This window comes from Salmo salar, chromosome ssa17, assembly GCF_905237065.1.
Source record: "Salmo salar chromosome ssa17, Ssal_v3.1, whole genome shotgun sequence".
NCBI lineage: Eukaryota > Metazoa > Chordata > Actinopteri > Salmoniformes > Salmonidae > Salmo > Salmo salar.
Window position 1 is genome coordinate 4689512 of NC_059458.1, and position 13035 is coordinate 4702546.

Sequence of the window (13035 nt, forward strand, 5' to 3'; positions counted from 1 at the left end):
TCTGTTTGTTACTCCACTCACTACATGTGGCTGGATAGTCAGTTTGTTACTCCACTCACTACATGTGGCTGTATAGTCTGTTTGTTACTCCAATCACTACATGTGGCTGTATAGTCCGTTTGTTACTCCACTCACTACATGTGGCTGCATAGTCTGTTTGTTACTCCACTCACTACATGTGGCTGGATAGTCAGTTTGTTACTCCACTCACTACATGTGGCTGTATAGTCTGTTTGTTACTCCACTCACTACATGTGGCTGTATAGTCTGTTTGTTACTCCACTCACTACATGTGGCTGTATAGTCCGTTTGTTACTCCACTCACTACATGTGGCTGCATAGTCTGTTTGTTACTCCACTCACTACATGTGGCTGTATAGTCTGTTTGTTACTCCACTCACTACATGTGGCTGTATAGTCTGTTTGTTACTCCACTCACTACATGTGGCTGTATAGTCAGTTTGTTTGTGGTGTTGGTCTTGGCTAGCTTAATGTTCCGGATGGTAGTTAGCTAGCTTTCACTTACGTGGCTGCTAGTGCCGTCATGAAAAGGGGCATGAGGGAAGCACTATAATATTATGTTTTCTCAGTAAGTGAGAACGCTCATGAGCAGGCAATTTTGAAAAGTAATATTTAGACATGTTTAACTTAAATGTAGATTTGTAATTTACTAAAACAAACAGACAACAAGAAAATAGCTTTTGAAAAATGATGACCCTACTTATGGGAACAAACCCTCCCCTCTGCTCTGACTGGAACAACCAATCTACAACCAATTAAAATGAAGGTCAGAGGTCAACTAAATTAGGGCCACTTGATTAGAGATGTTTATTCAGGCTAGGTCTAATGGCCGTATGGTTAAGGTTAGGTTCATGGTCTTTCTTATGGCCTCAGGGTGGTTGTGGCCAGTTTACTAATGAGGATCAAATGTCTATATCAACGCACAGTGCTCTGATCAGAGACAGTGCTTGTCTTTCTCTCAGCTGAACATCCTAGTTCACACGTTCAATATAGCACAACTCAGAAACACATAGCAGTGTGCTGACTCTTTATGTGTAAGGTAATGTTATTTCAGTCAAAAATAAGGCTTTTTTCCTGTGACCATTTCTGAAGTTTAGGTAATTCCTTCACCCCCCCCTCCTTCGCTCACTCTCTCTCTCTTCCTCAGTCTCCGTTAACTCTGAGCACTGGCATGTAAGGAGATAGCAGCCATGGTGAAGGCTATGAGCCCCATCAGTACAGACAAGGAGTCACATTACACACAGATCCCCCAGGCTAACCATCCCTTCACACACACACCAAGACCTGCCAGTCCAGCCCAACGTGATCCTTTTGAGCTTTCCTTTCCCAGTATAACAAACACAAAGCTCAAAAAATGAACAGTAGTTGAATTTATCCAAATATAACATGGGATAAACAACATAAACCTAAAGACACTCGGACCTGTCACAGCCGTGATGCTTGACCAGAGCCAAGTCGGTTTCTCCCGTCAAGACATCACAGAGAGAGGGGACTTGTGGGCCCATCCAGGGACACAGTCTAGTACAGGGGACATGCTATGTCACTACACATCTCTCTGTCTTTCATCTGCATGGACACCTGTCCACGGTAATGCTGTGTGGGTATGTGTGTGTTCGTGGGGCAAAGAAAGCAGCACTGCCATCACATTAGACTGAGGTATTAGAACAATCATTCTGATTGAAGAAAGAAGAAGGCATATGCACTATATTTCTCCAAAAGCATCTTAGATACAACATTTGCATCCACAAATATCCCATGATGTAAAGGGTGTTATCACAGTTTGCAGGCCTTTAGAGCGTGGCATCACTCTGTGGTTGAAGAATGTCCCATTGGTACCAGGTCATTCTCAGTGAGAACCCCTGTACTATGACTTTACCATGATATATCATCAGTTAGGGAGTCCAGTAGTGATAGTCACATTAACATTATGAGAAAATAAATATAAATTAATGTTGGCATAATGAATCCCAAGCCTTGAAGAAAGCACTGAAAATCTTTGCCACAGGCAGACTCACTGTAACTAATGGTTGGTCATAGTTGCATAATACCCTATTAGTCTATCAGAGAATCTGAGGAGCATTATTGCATTTTGAAAAACGTATTGTTATCAGTGTGCTAGAGAACACAAGAACATCTTATCATATTTTTGTTGTTGTATGTCTATTAGACAGCCATGGTCATTGCATGTCTGTCAGTACCTTATGATATTAAACCAAACACTGATAAGTGATTAGAATTGCATACAGTGACATTCATCATTAAGCAGACATTACAAGCCAGTGCTGTACAGTACATCCATGTAACTGCATGATTAGTTATTTACTAACCTGTCAGCGACGGTACAGTTGACTCTGTACCAAGGCTCCTAACACAGTGGAATGGCTGGGAGCCACTCTCTGTTGTTCTCGCAGAGCGATGGAAGAGTTGTCCTCTCCCCTCCCCTCATCTGTAGCAGTATCCTGACCTTGCTCTGCGCAGCTGAAAGATAATACCATGTTTGTCCTGATCTGTGACCCGCTGTTTGATCTCTCCAGCATGAACTATTATTAAATCATTATTGAAGTATTACTTGTGGGAACAGGGGACCTCAAACAGTAAGCGGTTCTTTTATGTCCATCTGCTGTGCCAAGCTGGATGTCCATAAAACACTCTCCTGTTGAACGAACAGCTAATCAATAGACCATAACAATACTATATGTTTATTGTGAATACATCATATTTGCACAAGAATCACCACCAAGTTATATAAACATTATATCTCCTTTTTTCAGTTTCTTTTTTTTTTTTTACAGTAAATATCATTATTGTACAAATGTATACAAAATGTAATCAGGCTAGTCAAGTTCCACAAAAGAGTAAGTCATGTATTAAAGCACAATCAAGGATTACCCCAGGGACATGCCTGTACCAGGGCTACATAATGTCCTTACGCGACTCCAATAAACAGGCATGATCCTGAACGCCAAACCAGTTAGTCACACGATGGCCATGGCAGAAAGGACAACACAGGCAGCGATAGGCCCTGATGTAAAAACAACATAACAGGAGCTGTTTGTTCATCATTTTGGGTTACAGTGCTGCTTTTTTGTAATGTGTAGTTTACAGTGAACTTAACTTTGGTAAGGTTGGGATAAGAGTGGGGTAAGACTTGAAACTGTCTGTGGTTCAGGTCTGTGGTAACAGTGCCTGTACCTTGGTCCTCTCCATCATGGCCAAACAGTGACTTATCCATGGTTTGAGGAGCGTCCAACATCGAACAGACTTATTCCGTCACATTGCAGCATTCTGACACCGAGCTTTCAGCGTCTGGTTGACAGCACTTAGAGAGCAACACAAAGAAGAAACAAGCAGTAGAAGACGGAAAAGAAACAGTCTTTATACTGTATGTGCTGATATCATTCTCCAGTTGTCTGCTCACCAAGGCATGTGAAACAAACTCCTGTAGTCTTTTGGAAAGCTTTTCTGTCTTTCACTTTGCTGAAATCCTGAGTCTGGGGATCCAGAGGAAACTAACTTCAGGAGCACATTGTTCTACAGAGGTGGGTTCAAGTCTGTCTGGCAGACTGAAGGTGAATGAGACTGACCCCCAGGCTAGATAGATACCAGCTAGTTATGTAACATAAGAAACATATCTCTGAGCTACTGCTCCTGCTCTACTACTACACAAAGCATACTGTACGGCGTGCAACTGGGACACATTGAGACATCATTCCAATGATTCCCCATCAAAGATTAACTCTGGATATATGAATGGGATGTTGACGCTACATAGGCACTAGGAATCTGATGCATCAAATGAAGCTATACTGTATATGTATCTCTAAAGACCTGGGTCAAATAGATAGTGTATCACTTGAGTTGCACTCGATTTCGCTTTCCCGGTGCAATGGAACCAATGGAATAGTCCCAAAAGTACAACCATGCTCACTCAGCAAGTGAAGCTAAATGAAGCACACCAAAAGTATTTGGCTCAGGTCATAGATTGGCACCATGGCCATAACGATATTAAAGTATGATTTGACCCTACATGTTATCAGAGTCTCTTTCATGGGCCAACTATCCCCATTACTCTAAGGAGCTTTATTTGGTGTCATAGTAGTCAGCTCTCTGTTGAGTGAACCCTACTCTAGTCTACTGCATCTATTTACTCACTGCTGGTTGACCTGGAACAGTTGGATTATTGAGAACTTTGCTGTCCATTTCAGTTACAGTGTTCGTTGTCTTCATAATGATCTTTTTCTACATATAATAAATATCATAAGCAACAATAATACAAACAACTAGGCCTACACAAATAATCTGCTGTCAGTGAAAAATAATATGTTGGCATGAAGGACAGCCACTCAACCTCCCTCAGACTCAAACCAATACATAGATACTACAGAATTAAAGGGTTTGGTTAGCTCTTACTGTTGCACCATAGAATAGAATAGAATATCTCAGGCAATTGAAACATGGTGGAGAAGAGAAGTGACCGATGGGAGAGAGCACCCTTTGGCATTGGAAAATGATTGGAGAACAGGAGAGTGACTCCTCTTCCATACTGGCAGTGAGTTAACACATCAGTGATTACGTTCAGAGGATGGGGTGTCAGAAAACAGTCCAATGTAAAACACTGTCTAAGTGAGATGTGAGTGTGTATGTGTGTGCATTTGTGTGTTTGTGTAGGGGTCATGAGTGTCGGGAGCCAGTGAGGAGCCACAGCAGCAGTAGTTGGAGCCCCAACATGGGCCAGAGGGAGGGGCTTAGAGAGGTCCCGCTCCCACAGTCAGAATCATCCTCCTGTTGGACACAACAAACGTTAATCAGACAGGCAGCCAATGAGATAATTCAAACCAGATTATGTGGCAAATAACAGATTAAACACATATTACAAGGCTGCGTTCAGGAGAGTGCAACATCATTGAAATGTCGGTGTGTGTGTGTGTGTGTGTGTGTGTGTGTGTGTGTGTGTGTGTGTGTGTGTGTGTGTGTGTGTGTGTGTGTGTCCTCCTCCTGTTTGATGCCAGTGTTCAGGATATCTGTCAAAATAGGTCCCCACGTGTCGGACATACGCAACACCAACACAGGCTCTCCTCAGGGATGTGTTTTGTCCCCACTCCTGTACATCTTGTACACTAATAGTTGTACTAGTTCCCATCCTGACAGACACCTTGTTAAGTTCGCTGATGACACTGCCTTGATCAGCCTGTTGCATGATGACGAGGAACACCATGGCCCGGTCCTAAATGACTTTGTAGAGTGGTGTGACGAATCACACTTGGTCCTCAATACCAACAAGACCAAAGAGATGTGCATAGGCTTCAGGAAGCATACAACACCTACCTCTGCAACATCTATCAGAGGTCAGAACATAGAAATTGTAGAGGAATACAAATACCTGGGTGTCCTCTTGGACAATAAGCTTCAGTGGAGTAAATGTACAGACCTGATCTACAAAAAGAGCCAACAGATACTGTACTTTCTCAAAAAGCTGGGATCTTTTAATGTTGACTGTACTATACTGACTCTGTTTTACAAATCTTTTATTGAGAGTATTTTAACTTTTTGTATTGTTTGTTGGTTTGGCAATTCCACTGTCAGCCAGAGAAATATGCTGAGAAGGATTATCACCATAGCATGCAAGGTACTTGGAATCAAACAGACAGGCCTGGATGAGATCTTTAAGGTCAGGGCCCTCCGCAAGGCTCACAAAATCAATTTAGACCCAAGCCACCCCCTGTACCTGGACTTTGAACTACTCCCCTCTGGGTGCAGGTATAGGGCACCCCTCAGCAAGAAAAACAGAACTAGACAATCATTTTTGCCAGGTGTGATATCCCTCCTAAATAGCTTGGGCTAATGTTCCTATCGACCCAATAAGGCCAGCAGGCTAGTCTCTTTTTATTGGTATGTAACTGTTAAGAAAGTTGATTGTCAATTTATTTTGTTACTTAAACACCACTTTAAACGTGTACATGACACTGCAACAATAAAGTCAGTAAAGTAAATATCTGTGCATGCTCTTGGCCTTGGTGTGTGTGTATGTTTGTGTGTTTGTGTGTTGTACAGTACAGCACATCGTCAAAGGTAGGAAACCCATCTGTTGCTTCCTCAATTTACTCTAGATGGAATATAGACTGCAGAGGAACTTCCATCGTTCAGCTGGGGAAGAGGGATTTGTCCTACATTCACTCTCCAAAGAGGATCTATATCCGCTGTATAATACCTGTACCCTCCATTCCCAGGCCAGCCTAAACATCGCTACCGGCCTGTGTGTGTGTGTGACAGGTCTATTATGAGCAGTACGAAGACTGTGTGTCAGAATAGGCAAGGGAAATACTGTGGGGTATGTTAAATATTTACATGAGTGATGTCAGTATTTTTCAGAGTAGGAGATGATGTCACATTCACAGTAACAGCCTTCTCACCATCAATCACATTCCATCCACATCCACTTGACTTAACAGTACACTATTCACCTGGTGTAGAATTACATGATCAAGTGGTAGATGCCTTTCTTTTGCTCTGGGATTATCCAAGTGGGTTTATGCATTTGATGGAAGTACTAGAAGCCAGGTAGTAATTGATACCACATAGCTAGTAGTGGCTATGTGTAAAGTCTGATTATTGGCAGGTTTCAGGTCAGTTAGTAGTTCATGTGTGTAAGGCCTGACTATCAACATTGCTGGAGTGACATGTCTCAGTTCAGTTTGTATTGAAGAACACTGACCCAGGGCCCAGCATCAAAACCTGCAGCAACAGGAGGAGGGGGACAGGACTCAGACCAGAGACACCGCTGATTGGACACAGGGGCTCGTCCTACCATGTCAAACAAGAGAAGCAGCCAATGGAGATGCAAAATGAAGGAAGGAAATTGGAAATAGAAAAAGATACAAGGAAAAAGAAAAAATGTAAAGATGAGAATGAAGATTTCATGCAAAAACACTAAATGACAGTTACTGTAGTGCCAGTTAATGAAAGTCAGTATAAAGGGTGCAATAATGCAGGATGATATAACTTAATGAAATATGTCAGAAAGATGAGAGAATGAACATGAGAAGACCTGTCATGCAAGCAACCAGTTCATTTGATGGAACAAAAAAGATCACTGAGAGCAAAATGTAAAACAGATAAACAAATGCATGCAATCAGGCAATGAAGAACATTCAAACCAAGAGATAGAGAAATAGAATTTACGTCTATGTTGTTGTCGAAACACACATCAGGTCCTTTCCTGTATCTGGGGTTCTGAGCCAGCTCACATGGGTCTGGACCTTGGGCTGCACACACACACACTAAGGAAATACTAACACACTCACACCTCCTATTAGTACAATACTCCCATGTTACCCTTTAACACTCTCCCTTACAAACTCAGACATATCACCCTGTCTGTGGCAGAGTATTACCCTTTAACACTCTCCCTTACAAACTCAGACATATCACCCTGTCTGTGGCAGAGTATTACCCGTTAACGCTCTCCCTTACAAACTCAGACATATCACCCTGTCTGTGGCAGAGTATTACCCTTTAACGCTCTCCCTTACAAACTCAGACATATCACCCTGTCTGTGGCAGAGTATTACCCTTTAACGCTCTCCCTTACAAACTCAGACATATCACCCTGTCTGTGGCAGAGTATTACCCTTTAACGCTCTCCCTTACAAACTCAGACATATCACCCTGTCTGTGGCAGAGTATTACCCTTTAACGCTCTCCCTTACAAACTCAGACATATCACCCTGTCTGTGGCAGAGTATTACCCTTTAACGCTCTCCCTTACAAACTCAGACATATCACCCTGTCTGTGGCAGAGTATTACCCTTTAACGCTCTCCCTTACAAACTCAGACATATCACCCTGTCTGTGGCAGAGTATTACCCTTTAACGCTCTCCCTTACAAACTCAGACATATCACCCTGTCTGTGGCAGAGTATTACCCTTTAACGCTCTCCCTTACAAACTCAGACATATCACCCTGTCTGTGGCAGAGTATTACCCTTTAACGCTCTCCCTTACAAACTCAGACATATCATCCTGTCTGTGGCAGAGTATTACCCTTTAACGCTCTCCCTTACAAACTCAGACATATCACCAAGTCTGTGGCAGAGTATTACCCTTTAACACTCTCCCTTACAAACTCAGACATATCACCCTGTCTGTGGCAGAGTATTACCCTTTAACACTCTACCTTACAAACTCAGACATATCACCCTGTCTGTGGCAGAGTATTACCCTTTAACACTCTCCCTTACAAACTCAGACATATCACCCTGTCTGTGGCAGAGTATTACCCTTTAACACTCTCCCTTACAAACTCAGACATATCACCCTGTGTGTGGCAGAGTATTACCCTTTAACGCTCTCCCTTACAAACTCAGACATATCACCCTGTCTGTGGCAGAGTATTACCCTTTAACGCTCTCCCTTACAAACTCAGACATATCACCAAGTCTGTGGCAGAGTATTACCCTTTAACAACTCCATTCACCATGATTGAACATGACACTGTGATTGGACAGACTCTCTTGCTGATAAATAGTGTGCAATACAGGGAGTGTGTACATTTTATAGCTTATCTCGCTGTATGTGTGAGTGTGTTTAGTCCTCATTATCAGCATATTGAGTCGTAATAAACTACATGCCTCTGGTTTGACCCCTCTCTGAACTCTGACAACGACACTTTTACTGTTACACCAGCAGGAAGCTAAATCCCCAGACACATATGTCTCGTATACACACACACACACACACACACACACACACACACACACACACACACACACACACACACACACACACACACACACACACACACACACACACACACACACACACACACACACACACACACACACACACACACACACACAGTGATTCAAAGTGATCCCAACATGGCTCCAGATGTTCCATTCAGATACATAGCTCCATATGACTAGACATGACTAGAGTTTTTCACTCCAGCAGTAATACTAACTAAATGAATACAACTGTACTACCATGTGTCCTGCTAATGGATGATGTAGTTATATGTGAGGGTACTTCTTATCTATAGCCATGTGGTTTCAATACACAGGCTTGGTATTATGTTGATAATGGTAGCAACATGTAGAGAGATACAGTGCTGCTGAGCTTCTGTTACCGTTTGTCTAATGCAGAGGTTTGTGTGTGTGTGTGTGTGTGTGTGTGTGTGTGTGTGTGTGTGTGTGTGTGTGTGTGTGTGTGTGTATCAAAGGATACAGGGTTGCTCAGCTTGTCTTAGTGGTCTGGCGTCACAAGACAGACAGGTGGCCTTGGCATCAGTGATCAGAAACACCAGGTTAGTGTTGGGCAGCTTCTCAGCCCGATACATCCTGAAACACACACACACAAAGTGTTTGTAAGCTACTTAGCATTATACATCATGAAAGGATGAGAGGAGAGGAGAGGTGAGAGAGGGGGGGAGAGGAGAGGAGCGGAAAAGAAGAGATAAGAGGGGGGGGGAGGAGAGGATGAGAGGAGAGACAACACTTCCCTTCCATTGGAATGTTATATTATTCTTTCAATGGAATTCACTATTATTCCAAGACAGAAGGAAGAGGCTCCACTAGATTTCAACCCCGAAACAAATGGAAACACTCCCAACAGACTAACAAAGCTTTCACACAACATGCTCTTTATCTGCCTCAGATAAGAGTAAACGCTGCTCGTTCCTTCCGCCTCCCGTGACATCACACATATGGGCTACCATGGTGATATACACTATATATACAAAAGTATGTGGACACCCCATCAAATTAGTGGATTTGTCTATTTCAGCCACACCCGTTGCTGACAGGTGTATAAAATCGAGCACACCGCCAGCAATCTCCATAGACAAACATTGGCAGTAGAATGACCTTACTGAAGAGCTCAGTAACTTTTAACGTGGCACCGCCATAGGATGCCACCTTTCCAACAAATCAGTTCGTCAAATTTCTGCCCTGCCAGTGGAAAGGTCGAGGCGCAACAACGGCTCAGCCGAGAAGTGATAGGCCACACAAGCTCACAGAACGGGATCACCGAGTGCTGAAGTGTGTAGCGCACAAAAATCGTCTGTCCTCGGATGCAACACTCACTACCGAGTTCCAAACTGCCTCTGGAAGCAACGTCAGCACAATAACTGTTCGTCTGGAGCTTCATGAAATGGGTTTCCATGGCCGAGCAGCACACAAGCCTAAGATCACCTTGCGCAATGCCAAGCGTTGGCTGGAGTTATGTAAAGTTCGCCGCCATTGGACTTTGGAGCAGTGGAAAGCGTTCTCTGGAGTGATGAATCACGCTTCACAATCTGCCAGTCCGATGGACGAATCTGGGTTTGGCGGTTGCAGGAGAACGCTACCTGCCTAAGGAATAATGGTCTGGGTCTGTTTTTCATGGTTCGGGATAGGCCCCTTAGTCCTAGTGAAGGGAAAAACACACACACACACACACACACACACACACACACACACACACACACACACACACACACACACACACACACACACACACACACACACACACACACACCTGGAGCAGTTTCCACAGTCAAGGACTCCTGAGTAGGATCTCTCTTCGTTGTCAAAGAAGTACTGAGTCTGCTCTGTGATACAGCTCTCCTTAAACATGTTAGCTGACATGTCATCATCTGAGTCCGCTAGAGAGAGAGAGATACAGAGAAAGAGATAGATAGAGATACAGAGAAAGAGATAGAGAGAGAGATACAGAAAGAGAGAATCCACTACTGTCACCATACTCAACCAAAAACCCAAATCAACAAACAAGCAAACAAAACAGGTCTGTGCTTACAACTCCTCCACATAACTACTCCAACGCCCAAGGATATTTACACTATATTAACAGCCCATTTTAGCGACAACAAACATATTGTACCTTTATAAATTGACTGTTGTATAATCACATAATTACATCCAATATACTGTACCCTAACACTCACCTGCCTCTAGGAAGCTGGGGAATATGAGACCGTAGAAGAGCTGCTGTATTATCGACCTAGAGAGACAAACAAACACATTACTGTTGGTCTAAACAGCAGACCATATCTAAACAGTTGTTACAGTAACCAGACCATTTTTCTCACCAGGCAGCAGTGGAGGCCCACCAACCTATACTCAGCATGTCTGCTATAGTGGGCTGGAGAGTGGAGAGGAGAGCAGCACTGAGTGCACAATTCACAACATAAGGACAGAATATACACATATACAGTGCATTCAGAAAGTATTCAGACCCCTGCACTTTTTCCACAATTTGTTACGTTACAGCCTTTTTCTAAAATTGATTAAATATTTTTCCCCCCCATCAATCTACACACAATACCCCATAATGACAAAGCAAAAACAGGTTTTTAGGTTTTACAAATAAGAAACAGAAATACCTTATTTACATAAGTATTCAGACCCTTTGCTATGAGACTTGAAATTGAGCTCAGGTGCATCCTGTTTCCATTGATCATCCATGAGATGTTTCTACAACTTTATTGGAGTCCACCTGTGGTAAATTCAAATGATTGGACATGATTTGGAAAGGGACACACCTGTCTATATAAGGTCCCACAGTTGACAGTGCATGTCAGAGCAAAAACCAAGCCATAAGGTCGAAGAAATTGTCCGTAGAGCTCCGTGACAGGATGGTGTCGAGGCACAGATCTGGGGAAGGGTACCAAAACATGTCTGCAGCATTGAAGGTCCCCAAGAACACAGTGGCCTCCATCATTCTTAAATGGAAGAAGTTTGGAACCACCAAGACTCTTCATAGAGCTGGCCGCCCGGCTAAACTGAGCAATCGGGGGAGAAGGGCCTTGGTCAGGGAAGTGACCAAGAACATGTTGGTCACTCTGACAGAGCTCCAGAGTTCCTATGTGGAGATGGGAGAATGGAGCAAAGTACAGAGAGATCCTTGATGAAAACCTGCTCCAGAGTACTCAGGACCTCAGACTGGGGAGAAGGTTCACCTTCCAACAGGACAACGACCCTAAGCACACATCCATGACAATGCAGAAGTGGCTTCGGGACAAGTCTCTGAATGTCCTTGAGTGGCCCAGCCAGAGCCCGGACTTCAACCCGATCGAACATTTCTGGAGAGACCTTAAAATAGCTATGCAGCGACGCTCCCCATCCAACCTGACAGGGCTTGAGAGGATCTGCAGAGAAGAATGGGAGAAACTCCCCAAATACAGGTGTGCCAAGCTTATAGCGTCATACCCAAGAAGACTCAAGGCTGTACTCGCTGCCAAAGGTGCTTCAACAAAGTACTGAGTAAAGGGTCTGAATACTTATGAAATGTTATATTTCCCTTTTTTTAATAGATTTGCAATCATTTTCTAAAAACCTGTTTTTGCTTTGTCATGATGGGGTATTGTATGTAGATTGATGAGGGAAGAAAACGATTTCATCCATTGTTGAATAAGGCTGTAGCGTAAGTGAAGGGGTCTGAATACTTTCTGAATGCACTGTATGTAACCAAAGCAAGATAATGCATTTATGCATGTGTGTGTGCTGTGTGTGTGTGTGTCTCACCACATAGACAGACCGTGGCCCTGCAGCAGCCTTGCTGTCTCTCTCAGGATCGCAGACTGACTGGTAGTCGTAAGTCTTGTAGAAGGAGTACAGAGACGTGTTGACCAGACTGATCATCACGACTGGGTCTACCTCCCCAAAGAACTGGCCAATCTGTATACAGGGAACAGAGAGCTGCGTTCAACTACCACACCTACACATTTATTCATAAAGAACTGACCTATCTATACACACAGAGGACAAGGTTGTACTCAACATTTACATTTTAGTCATTTAGCAGACGCTCTTGTCCAGAGCGACTTACAGTAGTGAATGCATACATTTCATACATTTTATTTTTTCTGTGCTGGCCCCCCGTGGGAATCGAACCCACAACCCTGGTGTTGCAAACACCATGCTCTACCAACTGAGCTACAGGGAAGGCACTCAAGACACCCCACAGAGAACTAGAGGAGCATTCAACAACCAAAGACGCAAAATGGATGCCTGCTCTATG

The 13035-nt window shown here is 43.4% G+C and overlaps 1 protein-coding gene across 4 annotated transcripts in view; it reads right to left on the reverse strand.

Annotated features, from left to right (window-relative positions):
- Positions 1–2699: 2699 nt before the first annotated feature.
- The window catches only part of LOC106561208 (voltage-dependent calcium channel subunit alpha-2/delta-1), a 109031-nt gene continuing 98695 nt past the window's right edge, over positions 2700–13035 (reverse strand). For 2 of the 4 annotated variants that reach the window (XM_045698743.1, XM_045698746.1), the window contains 8 exons: positions 12540–12692; positions 11105–11157; positions 10961–11016; positions 10534–10660; positions 9244–9356; positions 7201–7283; positions 6734–6822; positions 2700–4803 (listed from right to left, as the gene is read on the reverse strand). In XM_045698743.1, the coding sequence (XP_045554699.1) occupies positions 4767–4803; positions 6734–6822; positions 7201–7283; positions 9244–9356; positions 10534–10660; positions 10961–11016; positions 11105–11157; positions 12540–12692 (711 nt within the window). In that variant the 3' untranslated portion in view covers positions 2700–4766. The remainder of the gene's footprint in view (positions 4804–6733; positions 6823–7200; positions 7284–9243; positions 9357–10533; positions 10661–10960; positions 11017–11104; positions 11158–12539; positions 12693–13035) is intronic. The other 2 variants (XM_045698744.1, XM_045698747.1) reach the window with 1 other exon arrangement.